Genomic DNA, 23,828 nt, shown 5'->3' on the forward strand with positions numbered 1-23,828 from the left:
GGCAATCTTTCTTGGGGTGGGGGGTAGGTATTCCAAGTGTTACTGAAAGAAGAGGTGTGTCCAGCTGCTCACCGCTCAAAAGCCAATACCAGCCAGGTGGATGGAAAGGAAAGTGTGCTGTATTTCAGATGCCAGTAACTGGGGCTGGGGGAGGGAGGATGTCTGTCCAAAGGCTGACTCTCCCCGCCCCACCCCCACCACTGGCCTCCAGTGGGACATGAGCTTTTCTAGACAGATGGACGGGGCTACATGCAGAACCAGCAGTCAGCTCTGACAGTCATCTTCAGATTGGTCACTGGTGGTCTGACCAGCATCATCTTGGTTGTTTTAGGTAAGTTAGTCTTCAGTTTCAGGGTCCATTTGTTCCCATTTCTTTGAGGCCAATTTTCAGAATTGTGGCAGCTTCTGTGGTGGGTGCAGTCTGGTCATCATGTAGTTAACTTCTCCACCTGGTGTTTCAGTATCTCTAAGACAGCTTGGCAATCCACTCCAGTACTCTTGCCTGGAAAATCCCATGGACGGAGATGCCTGGTAGGCTACAGCCCACAGGGTCGCAAAGAGTCGGACCTGACTGAGTGACTTCACTTTTCAAGACAGCTCTCAGGATGTGGCTCAGAATATTATCTATAGCTCTTGAGAAAGAACGAACGGTCCTTGACTATTCTTAATGACTACATCATTATTATTTGGTCTCCTTTGACCATTTTCCTTTGTTTCTGCATTTCTCATTTCTCTGATTAAACTTGTTTTTTGACTAAAGTTTTCCACGGACAGAGGCGGGCAGAGGACATGGAGGGTAAGGACCACAGGATCCAGCTCCATTTCACAGGGACAGTGGTCTTGTTCTCTGCTGACAACTTTCCCTCCAGTTCTGGAAGCTCTTGCCATGCCCACAGAGATGCTGCAGTGCATGCCTGGCATAGACTCAGTTGTGGGCCCAGTAACAGTAATGACTGTACACAGATTTCTTCTGCATTTCCTGACCTGTATCAGCTGGGTGAGGGCGGAGTGGGAGTGGGGCCTCAGCTGACACATCTCGGGATTCCCCAGGCCCAGCAAGTGTGAATGACATGTCCAGCTCTGCCCCTTTTTATTTATTTATTTTTTTTTCTGCCCCTTTTTAACTGAAGGACTTTGGGACTTTAGCAAGTCACCTGACAACCTAGATTCCACTTCCTCCTGCAGAAAACACGGACAGTACCCCCAACCTACTCTCCCAGGGTGTATGAAGACAAGCCTGCTCACAGATGCCTAGGTCCCATAAGGGCCATTTATCTGAATACTTTGTTCCATTTTATAGGCATGGGGGGTTCCCGTTGTGCTGCATGCTAATCAGGTCCATGTCATAATGATAAAGTCATCGTATCAACTAACAATGTTGTTGTTTAGTCCCTAAGTCACGTCTGACTCATTTGCAACCTCACAGACTGTAGCCCACCAGGCTCTTCATCCATGGGATTTCCCAGGCAAGAATACTGGAGCTGGTTGCCATTTCCTTCTCCAGGGGATCTTCCCAACCCAGGGATCAAACCCTGGTCTCCTGCAGTGACAGGCACATTTTTTTGTTTTTAACCACTGAGCCACCAGGGAAGCCCAATAACTAACAATAGTGGGCCTTTTTAAAAACAGGGAATCACAGATGAAGTTAGAAAGAAGTTAGAAAGATGAAGCAGAAAGAGACGGAGAGGTAGAGACCAAGTGTATGGTCGCTGCTGCTGCGTCGCTTCCGTCGTGTCCGACTCTGCGACCCCGTAGACGGCAGCCCACCAGGCTCCCCGGTCCCTGGGATTCTCCAGGCAAGAACACTGGAGTGGGTGGTTACCAAGGGGGAAAGTGGGGTGGGTGGGATGAACTGGGAGATTGGGATTGACATATATACACTATTGACACTATGTATGAAATAGACTAACTAATGAGAACCTACTGAATGGCTCAGGGAGGGCCACTCAGTGCTCTGTGGTGACCTAAATGGGAAGGAAATCCAAAAAAGAGGGGATATATGTACACATATATGGGCTTCCCTGGTGGCCTAGTGGTTAGGATTCAGCACTTTCACGGCCCGGGTTCAATTCCTGGTCGGGGAACTGAGATTCCACAAGCCGCTTGCTCAGCAGAGCTAAAATAAAAAAAAATAAAAAAAAAACAGGCAAACAAAAACTTGCATTTTATGCCACCTGCACTCTTTCCCTACCACATCTCTCTCCAGACCCTGCCCCATCACCAGGGATAAACATCATCTTGAATTAGGTGTTTACCTGAATTCCACCTTTCTTTACCCTCTACCACCTATGTTGTTGTTTAATTACTAAGTCATGGCCAATATACATTTAGGGATACCACACGTGTATATATTCCTAAATCATACACAGCATCGTTCTGTGTGTTCTTATAATTCATGGAAATGATTTCATTCTGTCACTTGCTTTTTAGCTCAACATAATCTCTGTGAGATTTATCCATCCATCATTCTATTGATCGACACTGAGACTGTTTTCAGGTTTTTATCATTACAAACATTGTTCTAAACACAGAAGCAATCTTTATTATTTTAAAAATGAGAATGTATTAAGCTATATATTAAGCCTTTATTGGGCTTCCCCAGTGGTTCAGCAGTAAAGGCTCCACCTACAGTGCAGGAGACATAAGAGATATGGTTTCAATCCTTGGGTTGGGAAGATCCCCTGGAGGAAGGCATGGCAACCCACTCCAGTACTCATGCCTGGAGAATCCCATGAACAGAGGAGCCTGGTGGGCTACAGTCCACAGGGTGGCACAGAATCGGACACGACTGAAGTGATTTAGCACAAGCCTTTATTATGTATTAGGCATTTTGCTGCTAAGTCACTTCAGTCGTATCCGACTCTGTGCGACCCCACAGACGGCAGCCCACCAGGCTTCACCATCCCTGGGATTCTCCAGGCAAGAACACCGGAGTGGGTTGCCATTTCCTTCTCCAATGCATGAAAGTGAAAAGTGAAAGGGAAGTTGCTCAGTCGTGTCCGACTATTGCATATTTAAACCACAAGTTTACCTACCCCGGGTGTTACTATCCTAATTTTACTAATGTGTTATTCTTGTCTTCTCCCTCCTTCACCCCAACCCAATCACTTCCAGGGGCCTGTGGACTCTGCTTCAGGAATCTGGATCAGATCCCTCCCTGAGTGACTACCACCATCACCAGTATTACTTCAACTTCAGACCTCAGGGCTTCCCTCATAGTTCAGAAGGTAAAGAATCTGTCTCCAATATTGGAGACCTGGGTTCGATCCCTGGGTCGGGAAGATCCCTGGAGAAGGGAATGGCTACCCACTCAGAATTCTTGCCTGGAGAATCCCGTGGACAGAGGAGCCTGGTGGGCTACAGTCCATGGGGGTTCAAAAGAGCTGGACAGATGGAGTGACTAACACTTTCACTTTCAGACCCAGGAGCTTCCAGCTGGTTTCACTGATCCCCTCTGGTCTCCCCGACATCTGTATTCCACCAAGCTTCCTCTCCTACCAGGACACTATCCTGCTTAAAAGCCCAAACTACTCCTTTCTCCTGGCTCTTGGGATATAACATTCAATCCTCCTGGGAGCCTTCCAGAGACCCCTGATTGGTCCCACCTCTTCAGCCTTGTCTCCCAAGGTTGGCGCCCTGCACCGGGACCACACTGGTCTCCTTTCTGTCTTGCAAATGCACCCCGATCTCTCGGTCCTCAGGATCTTCACACTTGCGGTTCCTTCTGTGTGGGCCCTTTCCCCACAAATCCCCAGGCTAACTCTAAGTTACCTTCCCTCTGACACATTCACCCTAAGAGGATCAGGTCCCCTCTCCTCTACTGCTTTGGCAGCATTTACCAAAGGTGACTAAACAATTATTTGGGCAATTATTTGTCCAGTGTATACCTTTTTCTTGGTAGAATATACGTTTTATGAAAGAAAGCACTTGAGCATCACCGCCGAAACCCCAGCGCCTAGCAGAGCTGGCGGATAGGATCGCTCAATTGGCGGCTTTTAAAAAATATATGTATGAATGGATGAAAGGATTTTGAACGAATTAATGTCCCCCATTCACAGATGTGGAAACGGAGAATAGGAGCACGCAAGGGACCGGCAACGACAATGTGGCGCCCAGAGGCTGATGCCCCTTTTCGCCCGCCCCTCACCGGGTCACCTCCAGGAAAGACCCTTAAAGCAACACGACCCCGCGCCCGGCCGCAGGTAGCCCTCTCGGCATCTGCCTGAACGGCGCCGCGCGGCGCACTCTGGGAAATGTAGTCTAGTTGTCTCCCCGATTCCGGCGTCCGCGACTTCCGCTTCTCGCGGGCACCAGCCTTGGGTCTGAGTTGCTGCACCGGGCGCGCTGGCCTTCGCTGTGTAGCGAGGTACTGTCTCCTTTAGTTGTGCGCTGCGGCTCCTTCCCGGGCGCAGCCGTTAGGGCAGAGGTGAGTTCCGTGCGGTCGCAGCCGTTAGGGCAGAGGCGGGAGTCGAACCTGGAGTGCCTCCTCTTGCTGGCCTCTCTTGCCGGTGAGGTCCAGGCCGCGCCTCAGAGCGAGTTCAGTCAGAGTCAAGGGTGGTAAACTGAGTCAGGTCTCAGTTTGTCAGCGTTGTTATTTCGGGCTACAGTGCATTAGCCCGGGACTTATGACTTCCCTGGTGGCTCAGACGGTAAAACGTCTGTCCACAATGCGGGAGACCCGGGTTCGATCCCTGGATCTGGAGGATCCTCTGGAGAAGGAAATGGCTATCCACTCCAGTACTATTGCCTGGAAAATCCCATGGACAGAGGAGCCTGGTAGGCTACAGTCCATGGGGTCGCAAAGAGTCGGACACGACTGAGCGACTTCACTCACTTACTTACTTACGAACTGGAGTTCTGGAATGAAAAATTTGTGTTCCAGTCTCATTGCTATCACTTCACAACCATATTATCCTCCGTGGGCTCTATACCTAAAACTCGTGGAGCTTCAGGGTTATTATTATTTTTAACATGTAAAATAGAGATACAGCACCTTTGGCGTTAGTAACTTAGGAACAAACAGTGGAAATGGGTATTGCCCCGTGCTGAGAAATTGGTGGCCTTTATTATTCTTGTATCGGGGAGAAGAAGCAGGCAGGACAAGGAATTGGGGTTGGAAGTTGTTGGGCTCTTGAGGAGGGTGGGTCTTGACTCCGGAGGCCGTTGTCTCCCTGGCAGAGGGTAGGCAAAAGCACTTGACATCTCTTTCAGAGGCTTAGCCTGAACAACTTCGGCCTTTGGAAAAGAGAGTCTCCAGAGGCCACTTTGCTCCAAAGGTTACTTTTTTCTCCAAAGCAGTCTTCTCTGTCAGGGATAGGGAGGCGGGTTACCCTGGACCAGTTGGCAAAGGGTCTCTTCTTGACTCTACTTGGGCTCCTCTGAACTCTCTTCTCAGCTAGGCCCTGATTTCTGGGCTTCCGTGTTTATTTCTTCATTGTTTGCTTGTGGCCACTTTAGCCAGAACCACCCGCCTCCCCCAAATAAATTGGGTTCCTTATCCTTCAGCATCCTCCAGGTGATGTCTCGTCATCATGACTTTCCTTCAGCAAGAAACCCTTCTTACTCCTTACGTTTCCTTTTACTAATTTTCCATCCACTACCACCCACCCCCCAACCTCAGTCCCAGCCCTGCACCTTGGCTGTAAGTTCCCACCTTTCCTTGTATTAGGAGTTGGACTTGATCTCTCTCTCCATTGTAGCGTAATAGGGAAGAACCTTTGTAGTCTATTGCAGTCTAGAGATGCTAGACTGCATCTAGGGATGTTGCCTATAAGCTTAAATTATCCATAATGACCCATCTCTGGGAATGCTGCCTTCCAAGTAAGGAGCATTAAGCTCAAATAGCTTTGTTTAGGGCTTCCCAGGCAACTCAGTGGTTAAAGAATCCCCATGTCAATGCAGGAGATGCAAGAGAGGCTGGTTCAATCCCTGGGTCCAGAAGATTCCCCCGGAGGAGGAAATGGCAACCCACTGTAGTATTCTTGCCCGAAAAATCCCATGGACAGAGGAGCCTGGCTGGCTACAGTCCATGGGGTCACAGAGAGTTGGATATGACTGAGGACTAAGCACACAGGCACCTTTGTTTAGCTCACTAGAAATATCCTTACCAGACCCACGTGTGAATGACTGCAAGAAATTAACACATCCGCTCAGGAGGCTGACCAGAACCAGGAAATGTATGATTTTACACCCTCCCCTTTTTAGTATAAATGAAGCCTCAATTCTAACTAAGGCAAGGTGGTTATTCGGGACACAAGTCTGCCATCTTCTCAGTCTGCCAGCTTTTCAAATCAAGTTGCTGTTCTTGCCCCAACAATTCGCCTCAATTTATTGGCCAGTTGTGTGGCGAGCAGTACAAGCTTGGACTCGGTAACAGCAGTGATCCCTAACAAGTGGCATCAATAATTTCTTTTCTTAGAAGTGGCTTAAGAAGCTCCATTCCTCAGCTGTGGCTCTCTGTGTGTTAGTCTCTCTCACAGACTGGCTTTCCTCTTTGTGGTTGGCTTCAGCCCGCAGCAGATTCTTGGAGGGAAGCTAGACATTTTACCTCTATTTCTCTTCCCTAGCTCTGGCCTCTTGCCCTTTTAAGGAAGCCTTTGGAGAAAATACTGAAGCCAAGGAGGTGCTGGCTTCCCTTCCTGAAGTGGAGGCCAGATGAATGAATGGTCCTTTGTCTGAATATTTTCTACCTAAAAGGGCAGCTGCATTGACTTTCTCTTCCCCCTGGTGTGTTTTTCTGCAAAGCAGTATCATCACCTGCATCATTTTTTTGTCTGTGTATAGACTTACTGGTGGCTCAGATGGCAAGGAATCTGCCTCCAATGCAGGAGACACAGGTTCAGTCCCTGGGTTGAAAAGATCCCCTGGAGAAGGGAATGTGGCTGCCCACTCCAGTATTCTTGCCTGGAGAATTCCATGAACAGAGGAGCCTGGTGGGCTACAGTCCATGGGGTTGCAGAGTTGGACATGACTGAGCGACTAACACACACAGGCATACCTTGCAGATACTGCCAGTTTGGTTCCAGACCACTGCAAAAAGAGGCTATCACCATAAAGTAAGTCATATAAATTTTTGGTTTTCCAGTGCATATAAAAGTCAGGTTTATATTATACTGTAGTCTATTAAGTATGCAATCAGTTCAGTTCAGTCGTTCAGTCGTGTCTGACTCTTTGTGACCATGAATCGTGGCACGCCAGGCCTCCCTGTCCATCACCAACTCCCAGAGTTCACTCAGACTCACGTCCATCGAGTTAGTGTTGCCATCCACAGCCATCTCATCCTCTGTCGTCCTCTTCTCCTCCTGCCCCCAATCCCTCCCAGCATCAGGGTCTTTTCCAATGAGTCAACTCTTTGCATGAGGTGGCCAAAGTACTGGAGTTTCAGCTTCAGCATCAGTCCTTCCAATGAACACCCAGGACTGATCTCCTTTAGGATTGACTGGTTGGATCTCCTTGCAGTCCAGGGGACTCTGAAGAGTCTTCTCCAACACCACAGTTCAAAAGCATCAATTCTTCGGCGCTCAGCTTTTTTCATAGTCCAACTCACATCCATACATGACCGCTGGAAAAACCATAGCCTTGACTAGATGGACCTTTGTTGGCAAAGTAATATCTCTGCTTTTGAATATGCTATCTAGGTTGGTCATAACTTTCCTTCCAAGGAGTAAGCGTCTTTTAATTTCGTGGCTGCAATCACCATCTGCAGTGATTTTGGAGCCCCCAAAAATAAAGTCTGACACTGTTTACACTGTTTCCCCATCTATTTGCCATGAAGTGATGGGACCAGATGCCATGATCTTCGTTTTCTGAATGTTGAGCTTTAGGCCAACTTTTTCACTCTCCTCTTTCACTTTTATCAAGAGGCTCTTTAGTTCTTCTTCACCTTTTGCCATAAGGGTGGTGTCATCTGCATATCTGAGGTTATTGCTATTTCTCCCGGCAATCTTGATTCCAGCTTGTGCTTCTTCCAGCCCAGCGTTTCTCATGATGTACTCTGCATATAAGTATGCCATAGCGTATGTCTAAAAGATGTACATATCTTAATTTAGAAAAATATTGCTAAAAAATGCTACCATCATCTGACAATACAGGGTTTCCTTCACAACCCTTTTCCTTCCTTTCCTTTTACAAACCTTCAATTTGGAAAAAACATAATGTATGCAAAGCACAATAAAATGCAATAAAATGAAGTCTACCTATACATCTTTGTGCCAGAAACAGCCCAGAAATGTGTTAGTGGGTTTGGTTTATCTCACACAGGATTTAATCCCATTTTGAGCCTGCATTTAAACTTGTTAGTTTTCACCTAAAAATCCAAATATTTCGATTCTGGGAAGTGACCAAATTGGCAGGCAGTGTTGGGCCTGCGTCTCCCACTGCTTCCTGAGGCCTTGTATCTGCTCCATCTGTCACCCGGCACTGTTACGTTTCTTGTAGAGGGAAATTCTCCACACTCAAGTCACTCTCACACACAGTAATACAGAAGAAAGCCCAAGAGGGACGTGTTTAAAGAAAAATGGGAGAGAGCACCTGTCTTTGTAGAAAGCAAGAATATTCCAGAATGTTTAGTATCTGTGTCAAAAACCCGTTTTTACCTTCCTCTCTGACCCTTGTGGGTATTTGAGCAGGTGACCCCGGGCCCAGAGTGGGTGATAGTCTGAGGGGGACTTTTGCCATTCCAGGGACTGGTGGTTTTGTGGGTTCTGTGTGTTATGGACTGAACTGTGACCCTCAGAACTCACACTGCAGCCCTAACATGACTGTATCTGGAGACAGGGTCTATCAGTTCAGTTCAGTGGCTCAGTCGTGTCCAACTCTGCGACCCCATGAATCACAGCACGCCAGGCCTCCCTGTCCATCACCAACTCCCAGAGTTCACTCAGACTCACGTCCATCGAGTCAGTGATGCCATCCAGCCATCTCATCCTCTGTTGTCCCCTTCTCCTCCTGCCCCCAATCCCTCCCAGCATCAGAGTCTTTTCCAGTGAGTCAACTCTTCGCATGAGGTGGCCAAAGTACTGGAGTTTCAGCTTTAGCATCATTCCCTCCAAAGAAATCCCAGGGCTGATCTCCTTTAGAATGGACTGGTTGGATCTCCTTGCAGTCCAAGGGACTCTCAAGAGTCTTCTCCAACACCACAGTTCAAAAGCATCAATTCTTCGGCGCTCAGCCTTCACAGTCCAACTCACATCCATACATGACCACAGGAAAAACTATAGCCTTGACTAGACAGGGTCTATAGGAGGTAATTAATATGAAAAGAAGAGAGAGAGCACCTTTTCTTCCTACCAAGTGAGGGCACAGAGGAGGCACCATCCATGAGCCAAGAGGAGAGTCTTCACCAGGAACCAAATCTGCTGGCACCTTAATCTTGGACTTCCTGCCTCCAGAACTGCGAGATATAAGTGTCTGTTGATTAAGCCCCCTGTCTCTGGTATTCTGTTATGGCAGCCCAGCAGATTCTAACACTGTGTTTTTCCCAAGAGAAGCATGTGAATCATCACCCTGTCCTGAGCCACAACTGAGCCGACCTTGAACAGGAGACTTTCCAGACTTGACTTTACATCTCCACGGGTGAGGATTTCCAAGCACGCCTGGTGGTCCTTGAGTCCCTTCCTCCAGACTCCAGCCTTTCTCCGTGAATCTGTATCCTTTGCATCCTTCATGCTTTGCACACCTGTTGTCACTCATCTGCTTCTCATTTAACTTGCTGACTTCAGGGAAAAGACACTTTCAAATGCTCGGTGGTTCGAGGTGTAAATGGTATCTCCTGCCTTCCTGTTACAGAGAAGGCAATGGCACCCCATTCCAGTACTCTTGCCTGGAAAATCCCATGGATGGAGGAGCTTGGAGGGCTGCAGTCCATGGGGTCACTAAGAGTCAGACACAGCTGAAGCAACTTAGCAGCAGCAGCAGCCTCCCTGTTAACTGATGAATCCTCTTTTGTGTCTAAAATTTCACGATGGAACCAAAACACAGCCAGACTCCAAGGAGAGATTTCATAGTATTGCACAGCACACTCTTATTCTTCATCCTTCCTGTTAATGAAGATAATAACAAAACATTTGCTGTTCACTGAGTGCTCCTGTGTTTCAGTCTAGGGCAAAATATTTTAATGTATTCTGTCATTTAATTCTATTATAGTAAGTATCCTCTAAGAAATAGGTACCATTAACCCCCATTTAATAGGTACCATTAACCCCCATTTATATTATTGTCAGAATTAAGGTTTTTTTTTTTTCTTTTTAAATTTTTATTTATTTTTGGCTGTGCTGGGTCTTTGTTGCTGGGCACAGGTTTTCTCTAGTTGGGGCGAGCAAAGGTTACTCTTCATTGCAGCTCAAGGGATTCTCATCGCGGTGGTTTCTGGTACCAAGCACCAGCTCCAGGCACGTGGGTTTAGTGGTTGCAGCCCACAGGCTTAGTTGCCTCACGGCATGTGGAACCTTACCAGACCAGGTTTTGAACCTGTGTCCCCTGCATTGGCAGGCAAATTCTTAACCACTGGACCATCAGGGAAGTCCTGGAATCAAGTTGGTGATGAGGTTGGGCAACAGAGTTCAGTGTCTAAAGAACAGATTCCACCCACTTATTTATTTGATTTCTCAGCAAATAGTTACTGAGCCTCTACCATTAGTATATGCTAAGCAGATCTACTTAGTGTGTTGAGAAAACTAGAGGGGCCCTGCTTGGGCAGCTCAAAGGAGAATCTTGGGACAAGACTAGAGTCTTCCAAGAAATAGCTTGCATATGTACTCTGAGTCAAAGCTTCAATTACCTGGGTGGCATTCAAGTTTACCTTTACAAGAGTGTTCTAAGGAGCAGAGTCTGAAGCACACTTGCCCGAGTTTGTCTTGGCTCTTACACTTTCCTAGCTGTGTGGCCTTAGGCAGGGGTCTGCACCTCTCTGAGCCTCAGTTTACTTAACTAAAATGTGGGTCACAATGATGTTTACATGATTGTCATTGTGAGGATTTAAGTAAGTAAAAACATGAGCTCCATGGACTTAGGAAGTACTTAAAAAACCTTAGGTTTTATTGTTAGCTTGCAAAGGCCTTAGAAAAAGTATAACAAAACACTAATTACATATCAGTTTTGGAAAACTGTGGTTCTCTGATGACTGTCTGATATAGTTGAATTATGGACTGTAGCCTGGCAGGCTCCTCTGTACATGAATTCTCCAGGTCAGAATACTGGAGTGGGTAGCCATCCCCTTCTCCAGGGGATCCTCCCAGCCCAGGGATTGACCCCAGGTCTCCCGCATTGCAGGTGAATTCTTTACTGTTTGAGCCACCAGGGAAGCCCAGGAATACTGCAGTGGGTATCCTATCCCTTCTCCAGTGGATCTTCCCAACCCAGGAATCAAACTGGGGTCTCCTGCATTGCATGCAGATTCTTTACCATCTGAGCTACCAGGGAAGCCCATAAAAAAACGCCCATCACGTATCAAGTTTTGAAAACTGTAGTTCTCTGACGACTCAGAGAATTCAGTAGGATTAGGTAAACTGTTTGACTTGTACTGAGTTGTTGGCCCTTAGTTATTTGGGCTTTGGGATATTGCTAGCACAGATGACTCAGACCCACAGAGAGCTGGGTCACAGACCATCTCTTCCCAGCCATAATTAAGTCGTAGGAGTAAGTGTGAGCTGAACCAGTGCCCAGTATGTGACAATGGACTGTGTGCCACCTGTCGGAAGATGATCTCCCCCTCTGTCTTCAGAGAAGGGCGTGTGTACCTTTCACGTGTGTGTACCTCACGTGTTGTTGGCCTGCTTCCACGACTGTGAGGCTGCCATTTTATTTATTTATTTTTAATATCTATTTATTTATTCGGCTATGCTGGGTCTTAGGTGTGGCATGTGGGATCTAGTTCCCCCACCAGGAACTGAACCCAGGGCCCCTGCATTGGAAGGGCAGAGTCTTAGCCACTGGACTACAAGAGAAGTCCTATGGCTCGCATTTTAAATCGAACTGTTTTGTAAACTCCATAAATGGTACGAAAACAAGCTACATTTATAAGTGTAAATAGTTATATGTGATTATAGATACATGTGCAGCAATAAATACTTTTCCTTTAGACTCTACATGGTGCTTGGCACTTTAATGAATTGTGAACCTCTTACAGGAACACCACGGCCCCAGGTATCTGAGATCCACAAATCTGGAGGCCTGCAAGCTTCATCCCAGTATGGTTGCAGGTCATGAGCTGGTGTTTATGGAGCATCTGTTACATGCTAGACATCATCAGAGGGCCTTTACAAGCTCAATCTCATCGAATCCCATCTGTCATCTCTCAGAAGCTGGAGCTATAACAATCCCCATTTTACAGATGAGGTAAAAGGTAAGGCTTACCCAGTTACTAAGTGGCAGAGCCAGGATCTGAAGCACTGGTTTGGGTGTATGTCAGTGTAGGTCCAAATTCATACTGGTGTACTGGTGTGCATTGGTTATGGAGTGAATGTGTGTCCCCCTCAAAATAGATTTAAGAAAGAAATCCTGGGCAAAGTAGAAATGTATCCTTTAAAACTCCGTTGGCTGCAGTCACTGAAAACTGCCCAGAGAAGAGAGGACCAGGACTATGTCAGTCAGGCCGTGGTCACCACATGGACTTTGCTGACTTGTGTGTATCTGGCCCCGAGGAGATGATACAAGACACAAGGCCAGGGCCCCGCAGCTAAGCAGGAGGCCATTAGAAACTGGAAGGTGTGGGGCAACGTTGAGGATGGTGGTGTCCCCACCCGTCTGCCCCTCCAGACAGAGCCCAGCGTGTCTCTTCTGTTCTGCTCCTTTTCTCTGTTCTCTCTTCCTCCCCTGCTACATACCTCTGTGACTTGTTCAAATTTCCCCTTTCCACTCCCCGCTGAGGCTGACAGAATGGCAGGCTGCTTGTGCTCAGCCTGAGTGCCAGTGCTCTGGACCGCCCCACACCTTGGTTCTGGTTCCCTCCAAGAGCCTGGCTTTCCTGACCAGCAGTCCAAGATTGTAAGGGGAAAATGCAGCACATGTGGTCCTGCCTTGCTTGAAGCCCCACCACGAGGCTGCTCTGAATCTGGTGTCTTCCCTTAAAGAGGCGTCCCACTATGCAGGGGTGGTCCCCAGAAGCCAGGGGGTGGGCAGCCCAGCATCTTGTTCTGCCTGCGTGCTCACAAGAAAAAATGGATGTTGGTTGTAGCGGGGGAAGTGGAACGTGAGCGAAAATGGAAAATGTGAGAATGAAGTGGATGGAAAGAAGGAAGCCAGTGGAAGGTGCTAGGCCTGGGGATGCCAGTGCTGAAGGACTCAGGGTCGTCTGGTGGTTAGTCAATGATTTTATGGAGCTCTTACTACTCACCGCCAGGCACACAAGCCTCACCGTGATCCTCTACCTGCTCAGAGCTCCCTATCTGCCTACACTTCCCTCCTCCAAGCTCCACAGGGACACAGGTGACTGTCCAGTTCACCTCCTGTTCATGGTGCCTGCAGAGCAGAGCCCAATAAATACATATTTGTTGATCAAATTAACAAATGAAGAAATAAGCAGTTGATAACCAAGATGCACCAAACAAGTAATTTTGTCAGTCTTCATCTTCCAGCCTCTAAAATTGGGGTTGAACTAAGATACCTGAGTTCCAGCCTCACCCCAGCTCTGCACCTACTGGTTGTGTGTGTCTTTGGGCAGGTCACTGACCCTCTGCACCTGTGTGTGTTGTTGCTGTTTAGTTGCTAAGTTGGCTAAGTTGTGTCCAACTCTTTGGCGACCCCATGGACTGTAGCCCTCCAGGCTCCTCTGTCTGGGTTTTCCCAGGCAAGAATATTGGAGTGGGTTCCCATTTTCTCCTCCAGGGGATCTTCCCGACCCAGGGATCAAACCCAGGTCCCCTGCATTGCAGCAGGTTCTTTACCGTTCTTGCCACCAGGGAAGCCCTGCACCTGTTTACTGACCTTATAAAACAGGGATAATAAAACCACCTTTGTTTCAAAGAGGAACCGATTTAATAATTACAAAGCATTTAGAACAGAGCCTGGCATATACATTGTACTGTGTAAGTAAAACAGTAAATTTCCAGGGTCCCCTCCACCTCGAGACTTTCTCAGGTCGGGGGCAGTGGTAGAACGAAAGCTGGGAGGATGGCCAAGTAGGTGGGTAGCCTCTGGAGCACTCACACATGCGCACTGAAGGTGCAGGGCTGTTATCGCCTACAATGCCTACTGGAGTGGATAGCCTATCCCTTCTCCAGTGGACCCAGGAACCGGGGTTCCCTGCACTGCAGGCGGATTCTTGACCAGCTGAGCTACCAGGGAAGCCCACAGCGCCTCGCAGGACCATTCTAACCCAGGGCGTGGCTTAACCGGGGGAGGACTACATTACCCACAGTGCATCCCGCCGGGCCTGAGTTCAGTTCTGTCGTCTCCGACTCTGCGACCCCCGTGGACCGCCGACCGCCAGGTTTCTCTGAACTGAGCGGGTCCCACCTCGCGGAGCAGAGTCGCTACGTAGTTCGTTTCTTTGCGTGCAAGTCGGTTCAGCCAATAGTGAAAGGGCTGCGTTACCGAAAATGCCTCCCTTTGGCCCGCCCTCCAAGACCCATTCCCATTCAACAGCGAGCTGGAACGAGCGAGGACTACGTTACCCATAATGCTTCCCGTGGCCGCCCCTCGCGGCCTTGCTCTCCAGCTCGACGCGCGGCTCAGCCAATGGTCGCTTCTGAGCGTCTGGGTCTGTGATGCACGGATGCTGGTCCTAGTTTCTGGACCGCCTAGACCTCCGTACCCACTGTTCCACTCCGGTTCCACCCCGCAGCACCGGCTCGCCGCGAGCTCCCCACGAGTCGCAGCGCTGTCGGTGAGTGCGGACGCAGGGTCCCCGCTCGAGCCTCTCTGTCCGCGGCGCTTGATGGAGCGTGGTTCGTGTTCGGCCTCTGTCTTAGCTGTCCCTCTTGCTGAAGGGGCGAGACGGGAAAGCGGGTCGGCCAGGGAGCCCTGACCCTGTCAAGACACTGGAGGGAGAGGGGCTGTGGTGGGGCTCGTGGAGCCCGAAATCCGGGTTCAGGTTGGGATACAATCTAAGCCCGCCTGGGCAGAGAGGTCCCAGATTCTCATTACATTTTCAAAGGACCTCGTCCAAAAATGGCAAACTGTGAAAATGAAAACTCAGCGTTTCTCGAATTCTGACCGCGTTCCAAACTCTGTTAAAGAAAACCCTTTTAAAACATCCTGTTTAGTCCTCTCAGCAACCTCCTCTTTCACTTGAAGAACTGAGACCCAGAGATTAAGAAATTCTCCTGGGAATTATGGGGTTAGTCGTGAAGACAGGTTGATCTACTTTAACTTTTTCTTTTGCCAATAAGGGGGAGTTGGCCTTGGGGCCAGGGCAGGGGCTTATGGGCGCAGACGCTTATCCAACCTCTGTGCTGCACCCCATATGAGTTTAACTGTCTCTCCACAGAGACCTGAAAACATCTTTCCCAGTGTCTGGCCAGAGGTGCAGGGAGAGACAGGCGTTATCTCCAGGCCGGAGAAAGGGCAAGGGCTGCCAGGAGCAATGGCGACCTCTCCCGGCCCCCAGCCTCTGGCTCCCCTGGAGCAGGATGAGGGTGATATCCTCGTTGTCAAAGTGGAGGACGACTACTGCTGGGAAGAGGAGCCCTCCCTGGAGGCGGAAGACCCTAGCCCTGAAACCTTCCGCCAGCTCTTCCGGCTGTTCTGCTACCAGGAGGTGGCGGGACCTCGGGAGGCCCTGAGCCGCCTCTGGGAGCTCTGCTGCCGCTGGCTGAGGCCCGAGCTGCGCACCAAGGAGCAGATCCTGGAGCTGCTGGTGCTGGAGCAGTTCCTGACGGTGCTGCCGGGGGAGATCCAGGCCCGGGTGCGGGAGCAGCAGCCAGAGAGTGGTGAGGAGGCCGTGGTCCTCGTGGAAGGGCTGCAGCGGGAGCCCAGGAAGCAGAGGCCGCGGGTGAGGTGGGGGGCATTTGGGCCCTGAGGTGAGGAATTGGGGCCCTGCTCCTGAGGTCTGCATTTGTAGGTTCCATGGGCTCTGGGCTGACACTGAAGAAGGTAGCTGCAGTTTCCCAGCCGTGGCTAGTGTGCATGCATCTGTTGTTTCACCACTGTTGTCCCAGTCGCCCTTTCTGAGCTATATGGTTCGGTTCCTTAACACCATCCCAACATACACAGGTTTTGATGGGAGGGAGGCTGGAGGCCTTTTAAGGCTGGACCTTGAGAGTTGAAAAGATTCCCAAAGAGGGAAGAGCCCTGGGAAGAAAGACCAGGTGCTGATGGGTGCCCTGGTTGGAGCCCCAGTGTCTCCAGAGCCATACCATTCAATACAGTAGCCACCATGTGTGGTTTTTCTCATAGTTAAATAAAATAGAAAATAAATTTGTAGGTTGTACTTTACCACCTTCCAGAGGCTCAGTCATCACGTGTGGCCAAGTGCTACTTGCTGGACAAGGATAGCACAGATATGGGGCACTTCCATCATCATGGAACATTCTCCAGAGAGCACCACTCTTGAGCACTCTCCTCCTCCTCAGCAAATTTGGGGAGTAGTGGGGAGTCTCTTACAAATCTCTTCTGCTTGGGTCAGATTGATTCCTTCTGACTAGATACTTGGCAGACTCCGCAGGTCACCTTTCTTCCCGTGGCAGTGCCATTGGCTGCACACTGCTGTTCTTTTGCATCTGTCAAAAGAGAGCAGCACCCACCCCACCACCAAAAAAAAAACAAACCCTGACCACAAGGTGAGTCGAATGCAATAAGCAAATCCTGCCTTGAGATGGCCAACAGGAATCCAGGAGCCCTTCTCAGACCCCTGGCAGCCTGGGCGCCTGGGGTCCCTGGCACGGGCTTTCCTCTGCCACTGTGCGCCGTCACCTCCGGGTGACAGAGCTGTGAAATGTTAAGCCTGGGATAGGGTCCCTGGTGCTTGTTTCACAGTTCCCCAGGGACATCTCTTGTCCTTGGTACGGTTACGGAGGTCAGTGCACTCTGAGACCCAAGTTCGTCTGATTCACCTTCCTTGGAATTAGGAGGTAGATGGTTCCAGAGGGCTTGGAGATGACCTTAAGAAGTGGAACAAGTGCAGTAATTCAGACTTCCAAGACGAAAGCTGATTAGGGGCTTCCTGGCTCAGTCCTTTCAGGAACACTCACGGAAGGGAGGAAGGGTGAGAGTGTGCTACGGTGTGATGGAGCGAGATGCAGAGTTTCAGGAGTGGAGCAGGCCTCCCCTTCCCCAGCTTGGAAGCCTGACCTCTTCCTGGGTCACTGGCCTTCTCCCTGGGGGCTGGCTGAAGGGCAGCACATGGATGGTTGCAGAGGCCGTCAGACTGAACAAGGCGGCCCAGTGATGAGGCAGAGCCTGGGACCAGGGTGCCCATGATGAAGGGTGGGGCACCTGTGGGCACCCCCAGCCTCCTGGGAGCTGGTGGGCAGATCTCTGTCTGTTGTAGGATCCAGAGTTACTCCCTAATGACACGCTGTCCCATGGGACAGAGGAGTGGTTCTCAAAACACCAGGTGGAAGCCCAGCCAGAGGAGCTGTCCCTGGGGGAACGGGCTCAGCACTCCAGCCAGCCGCCCCTAGCCCAGCTGAGCCACAGGCCAAGAGGAGGCCCCTCGCTCTGGCCAAACAGGGGTGAGTAGCTGCCCCTCTCGAGGAAAGTGTAGCCTTGCACCCAGGAAGGGAAAGGGGAAGGACTGTGGCTGGTCAGACCTGCGTGCCTGTGGGCTGGGCGGGCTCCCTGCAGGTGAGTGTCCATGAGGGGTGGCTGGACCTGTCCCGCCTTCGCTGCTGTGGCCACGGGTGGGTGACTCTGTACTCTCTCCCCAGGCCCTGCAGCTTCACAGCATCAGGAGACAGCAGCCCTGGCCACATCCTTCCTTTCAGCCTGGTCCCAGGTGAACAGCTTCCCACTCTGCAGCATCCCCGTGCATCCCACGCCCTTGTTACAGGCATGCTTCTCTCAAGTGGTCAGGTCTGTGGGTTTTTGAGGCAGACTTTCACCCCCTGGGAAGTCTTACCTGCTCTCAGATGCCACCTGAATATCAGGTTTGTGCTGGAGGATTCTGCGGTCCCAGTGGTAAGCTTGGGCAACCGCTTCAAACCAGCTGTATGTTAAAATCTCCTAGGATCAGGGTAAAATTAGAGAATTTTCCCCCAGACCTGGCCTGACATCCTAATCTCCTTTGTTTCAGTAACAGCTCTGTTGAGATATAATTCACATACCATGCAATTTACCCATTTAAAGTATACAGTGTTTAGTATATTTACACAATCACATTTTAGAACATTTTAATCACCTCCCCAAAATACCCCCCACCCATTAGCAGTCACTCTCCATTTCCTCTCCCTTAGCCCCTGGCAGCCCCCAGTCTCTCTGTGCATTTGCCTCTTCTGGATGTTGTTTGCTTGGGTGTTAATTGTGCTTCCAGGTAACTCTCATGCTAGACTTGGGTACCACTGGCCTAGAGGCATCCTGAAGTCCCCAGGTCACCCCATTCAGGTCTTGGGGCTGGCTTGAGCTGAGGCAGGGCGGGCTAACTTGTGAACCCGAATAGTGTCAGCTCCAGTGGGTGAGATCTCAGCAGACGCAGCTGCTCCCCGCAGCATGTCTGTTCATGGTCCCTGGCCCTGCGGCACTGGCACGGAGCTTAGTGGTGACAGTGTCCTGAAAAGCAGGGTCCAGCCGTGCCTGAGCTGAGCTTCGGAGGAGGGAGTGGATAACAGCATGCAGAAAGGGAAAGGGTGGGAAGGGAAAAAGGCGGGGGAAGCAGGACCTTCCATCATCACACGAGAGGAGGGGACGGGCGAGCCCACCAGGCTGGCCCCGCCTGCAGGAGCAGGGGCATTGAGTCAGCAAGCTGCGTTCCCGCAGGTGCCGGTGACCTTGGAGGACGTGGCCGTGTACCTGTCCCAGGAGGAGTGGGGCTGCCTGGACCTGGCTCAGCAGGACCACAGCTGCGACGTGCTGCTGGAGGATGCAGGTGCCGTGGGGAGACGCTGTCAGACGCCGCGCTGTGTCCCAGAGTGGGCAAGTCTCTGGGAGGGTGCCACTTCCTTTGGGCTTATTGGGGGTGTGTGTTGGTCTCCAGAACCCGAGGCCCCTGGCCACCTCCCTGTTCAGCACTTTCCCTGGCTCCCGCCACCTTTAGGAGCTGCTCTGGCAGTTCTCAAACTTTAGTGGCCTGAAGAATCCCTGGAGAGGCTGTGAACAGTAGGGACTCGTGGGCCTTGTGCCCAGGGGATGGCTGTGTGAGTCAGGGCTGCTCCCTGGCGAGTCTGCTAAGCAGCCGCTGCATGCAGCCTGCACTGCCAGGGCCACCAGGTGTCCCGTTGGTCCCCGCCTGCATCGAGGGCAGCGTAGCGCTTGCCCCGTCTCAGGCAGATGCCCAGAGCCGCCCTGGGTGCCTTCTTTTCCTCTTCCACCACACGGCTTGTCCAGTGTCAGTTCAGCCTCTGTGCCACCCTTGGCCCCTGTGGGCAGGGCTTCTCTTGACCAGGCGCTGGCTGTCCACGGCCTTTCCTCCCCACCCCATGCTGTCCCTTCTCAGCTGCCCTGCTGCTCTTGACACTTGTTTTCTTCCTGAGATGTTTTCTAAAGGAGTTGAGACCCTGCTTTGTATCAGTTGGAGTTCTCCAGAGAGAAAGAACTATTAGGATGTGTGTGTACGGAGAGATTTATTTTAAGGAATTGGCTCTCATGATTGTGGTGGCTGGCAAGTCTGAAATTTGTACAGCAAGCCAGCTGGCTGGAAACCCAGGTAGGACTTCTAGGCTGCCATCTGGAGGCAGAATTTCTTCTCCAGGAAACTCAAGTTTTGCTCTAAAGGCCTTCAGCTGATTTGGTGAGGCCCACCCTCAGTGTGGAGGGTAATCTGCTCTATTTGTAGTCATCTGATTATAGATACTAATTACGTCTACAAAATAATCTCCATAGCAACACCTAGACTGGTATTTAGGGAATTCTCTGGTGGCCAATGTGGTTAGGGCTCTGTGCTTTCACTGCCAACAGTCCCTGGTTGGGGAACTAAGATCCTGCAAGCCCCATGGCCAGGAAAAAAAAAAGCTTGCTAGCTTGGTATATAACCAGACGGTGACACCATAGCCTGGCTGGGTTGGCACAGAAAATTAATGATCAAATACTTTCATTTATATCCTCACTTTTCCCAAACTAACTGTGTACACAACGAGTAGAGATGAAACTTGTCCATTGCCGAGAACGCTGGCCTGCTGGGTGTGCAGCTTGCTGCCCCACCTCTCTCTGCCTCTGTGGTGTCTGCCTCCTGCGTGTTTTGTAACTCTTGGCCGTTTTCCCTCGGTTATGGTGACACCCTGACACCTCAGGGCACCTGGTTTCCCTCCCAGAGTCAGGGAGAGCCATTGGCCGTGTTTCCTCACTCACTTCCTCCTCTCCGAGCAGCTAGTCTGCACAGAAGCAGAGCGCCTCCCTGTCTTTCAAGGTATTGAGCTTGTTCTCAGGTCACCCCTGACACCCCTTTGCCCTCACGAGGAGGAGGTTGTTGCAGTCCCATGTTCCGTCCCGGCCACACTCACATCCTCTCTTCTCTTTCTCCACGAGCAGGACTCCCCACGCCCGGGCCCTGTCTGACTGCCCTGCAGGGGCAAGGAGAAGACCCGCGGGACCCAGCTCAAGCAGCCTCGGGGCCAAGGGAGGTCTCTGGTGGAGCCAGTTCAGGTAAGGCATCTGCGAGGAGATGGGATCCCAGATGAAAATCTCCCTTCTCCTGGGCTGAGACCTTGGTGACTGTGTCTGTGGGCTTTAAGCTCAAGGGCTTAGAGCAAGTGTTGGCAGGCTTTTTCCAAAAAGGGCCAGAAGTGAACAGGTTTTAGGGACCATGCAGTCTCCCTTGCAGTCGATGCCTCAGCTCCACCGTCCTGGTGCAAAAGCAGCCACAGATGGTACAAAAAGACACGGGCGTGTGTGTGAAACTTCCCTTGCAAAGACGGACTGAGCCCCGCCTGAAGGGAAGGCGAGGGGAGACGGGGGCTTTAGGGGCTCGAGAGGCACGCCCTCAGGGTCGCAGGAGAGAGTCCTCCCAGCTCAGCTGGGACAGTGTGCTGCACGCAGGTGCGACGGGGAGCCTGGTCCCGGGGAAGACATGAGGGGCCGAGTGTCGCCCGGCCAGCAGAGCTCGCTCTCCGGGGCCTACACTGTGGGTGGAATTGCAGTCATATGGTCACTTGGTGTGACCATCTGAGGAGCTGCCAGACTCAGTTCTCTGTAAAAGCTCTCCCCAAAGGCCAGGGCTGTGGTTCTGTCATGTCTCAGTTATACAGACAAGGTGAACGTGAGCTCCAGCCCACGCTTGGCTTCCCCGATGAGCCATTGTGGAAACAGGAGGGGCCCAGGTGGGGGTTCGGGGGGTGGATGTTTCTCGGGGGGCCTATCCCTCCCCTGTTGAGTCATGGGCTTCCACATCCTCAAGTGTGGATGGGACCGTCACAGCCCCATCTCACAGGCCTTGATGAGTTACTGTGTGCTTCTGAGTGTCTGCCCGTGATTTTAGTTCCTGGAATCAAGCTCTGAGTGTTGTGTGCCCGAGGAAGGTGTGGAAGGGCACTTGAAGGCACTGTTATCATCTGCCTCACATGGGCCGCCCCGCCCCTGCCCGCCTTCTCCAAGCGTCCCTGTCCCTCCTCCCCTCCCCATGGAGCCCTCAGCCACTGTGCTCTCTCTGTCTCAGAGCGTGGGAGGCGATTGGAGGATGGCGAGGACTCTGGGGAGGACGCCTCGCTGAGCACAGCATGGGCCCAGGCACTCCCAGATCTGGGTCCGGGGCCCGGCCAGGCCAGACCTCAGCGGCCTCAGGACAGAGCGGGGCCCCTCGGGGTCCGGAAGCCACACACGTGCCCCGAGTGTGGCAAGGCCTTCCGCAAGACGTCGCACCTGACCAAGCACCAGCGCACGCACACGGGCGAGCGGCCCTACCAGTGCCAGGTGTGCGGGAAGCGCTTCGGCGACCGGTCCAACTGCAGCACGCACCAGCGGGTGCACACGGGCGAGAAGCCCTACGCCTGCGCCGAGTGCGGCAAGCGCTTCAGCCAGAGCTCCAGCCTGGTCATCCACCGCAGGACGCACACGGGCGAGCGGCCCTACCAGTGCCAGCTGTGCGGGAAGCGCTTCAACAACAGCTCGCACTTCAGCGCACACCGCAGGACACACACGGGCGAGAAGCCCCACACCTGCCCAGCCTGTGGTAGGGGCTTCCGCCGGGGCACTGACCTCCGCAAGCACCAGCGCACACATGGTGGGGAGCAGCCGCCACGCAGACCCCCAGGGCTCCAGGACACGCCCGGGGCCTGGGCCTGATCATTCGGGGAGCTGCAGGGTCGTTTCATTCCCGGAGTCCATCTCCGGGCGTCTTCAGACTCTCTTCCCGTGGCCCCAGTGTGAGCAGGAAGCCGCTGCAGGTGGATCAGGGTCCGGGGCTGCCATGAAGAACACACACGGGGGAGCACCTAACGGCAGCAGGAATTCTCAGGTCAGGGGCCAGAGTCTGAAGTCAAGGTGCCTGCGGGCTGCTCCTTCAGGAGGCTTGGGTGGGGTCCGTCTGCGCTCTCCTCCGGGCTTATGGCCACAGGGCTCTGCCACCACCTCCCTATCCCCTTCTGCATGTCTCCACATGTGCTCCTGTCTTGTAAGGGCGCTGTCATTGGATTTAGGGCACACTCAGTCCAGAACGACCTGATCTTAGCTCGTTACATCTACAAGGACCTGTTTCCAAGTGGGGTCCCCGCTAAGGCTCTGACTGTTAACTTGGGGGACACCCTTCAGCCCACTTGGGGGGAAGCCTTGGTGGCTGTGGCCTCTTGCAGCTTTACGTGTCCCCGTCCTCCAAGGGTTTCTCTTTCCTTCCAACCTCGCCACGCTTGCCAGGTGTAGCCCATGGGGGTTCTCCAGCATCACAGTGGTTGGGGGTTCCCCTCACAGATCCATGGCTGTTCTCTTGGATCCACGGCTGTTCTATTGGATGGGCGGCTGATGCGGGAATGCTTCCCTGAGGACCCTTCCTTCTAACCTCCCCTGCTTGCCGGGCAGTCTGGGGGTTTCCCCAGGAGAGGTGCCAGGGCTGCTGTTGTCCGGCCCAGGTGGCCATGTCCCAGGATGCAGGCTGGCCTTGGTTGCGCCACTTTGTCTTTCTGATGTGGTCATGCCTCTGATCGGTTCCCATCTGTGGCCTCACGCATGGCTGAGTGGCACAATAAGAGGCCTTATTTGCTGTTGTCATGAGTGAAGTGGTGGGGCAGCTCTGAAACCGCTGGGTTTCAGGATGTCCCATCCAATCACTAGACATACTGTTATTTTTCCACACACCCCACACACCCCGGGGGTGTGAGCTGCTCTCCTCTGTTCCCTTAATAAACAGCGTCTGTCAGTTGTCCTGGCACCTGGGCTCTGTCCTGCATGTTCACTGGGGCCACCCAGTTGAGGGATGGCCTCTCCCTTCTGGGCCAGCTTGTGGGGCACGTAGCGTCCACTCAGATCCAGCCACGTCAGTGTCGCCAACGGCCCACCCACCTGCCCCTCACAGACTCACTTCTCACATCCCGTCTGCTGCTGGAGGTAGCTGCCCTCTGCCAGGCCTGAGAGCTGGGCCAGTCCAGTGCCTGTTCCCTGACGTTCTCTGTCCTGTAACAGGACTTCACGTTCTAGATGGAGACTCAGACCTGGGAGCTTGAAGCACCTTGTCCAAGGGGCAGGACCCACTCTCAGCCCTCACCCTCCTGGCCTGCTGCTTCAGCAGTTAGCAGAGTTGAACCTGGGACAAAGATTTTGTTTTCTGTCACTGTTATGGAAACATCTTGAGTGAACTTACTGCCATTGAAAAGGGT

General features: G+C 51.9%; 1 protein-coding gene across 5 annotated transcripts; it reads left to right on the plus strand.

Annotated features, from left to right (window-relative positions):
- The first annotated feature begins 4,124 nt into the window (after positions 1-4,124).
- Positions 4,125-23,383, plus strand: ZNF500 (zinc finger protein 500). 5 transcript variants are annotated; one of them, XM_070362691.1, is made up of 9 exons: positions 4,125-4,426; positions 9,484-9,573; positions 12,125-12,340; positions 15,425-15,928; positions 17,426-17,609; positions 17,805-17,872; positions 18,850-18,958; positions 20,557-20,670; positions 21,680-23,383. In XM_070362691.1, the coding sequence occupies exons 4-9, from the start codon at positions 15,521-15,523 to the stop codon at positions 22,303-22,305; spliced, it is 1,509 nt and encodes a 502-aa protein (XP_070218792.1). In that variant the 5' UTR covers positions 4,125-4,426; positions 9,484-9,573; positions 12,125-12,340; positions 15,425-15,520; the 3' UTR covers positions 22,306-23,383. The 5 variants fall into 5 exon arrangements, with proteins under 5 accessions (XP_070218792.1, XP_070218793.1, XP_070218791.1 ...); XM_070362692.1 differs by having other exon boundaries at positions 9,489-9,573; XM_070362690.1 differs by lacking the exon at positions 9,484-9,573.
- Positions 23,384-23,828: the final 445 nt, after the last annotated feature.

The sequence above is a fragment of the Bos mutus genome, chromosome 25 (assembly GCF_027580195.1).
Source record: "Bos mutus isolate GX-2022 chromosome 25, NWIPB_WYAK_1.1, whole genome shotgun sequence".
Taxonomy (NCBI): Eukaryota; Metazoa; Chordata; class Mammalia; order Artiodactyla; family Bovidae; genus Bos; species Bos mutus.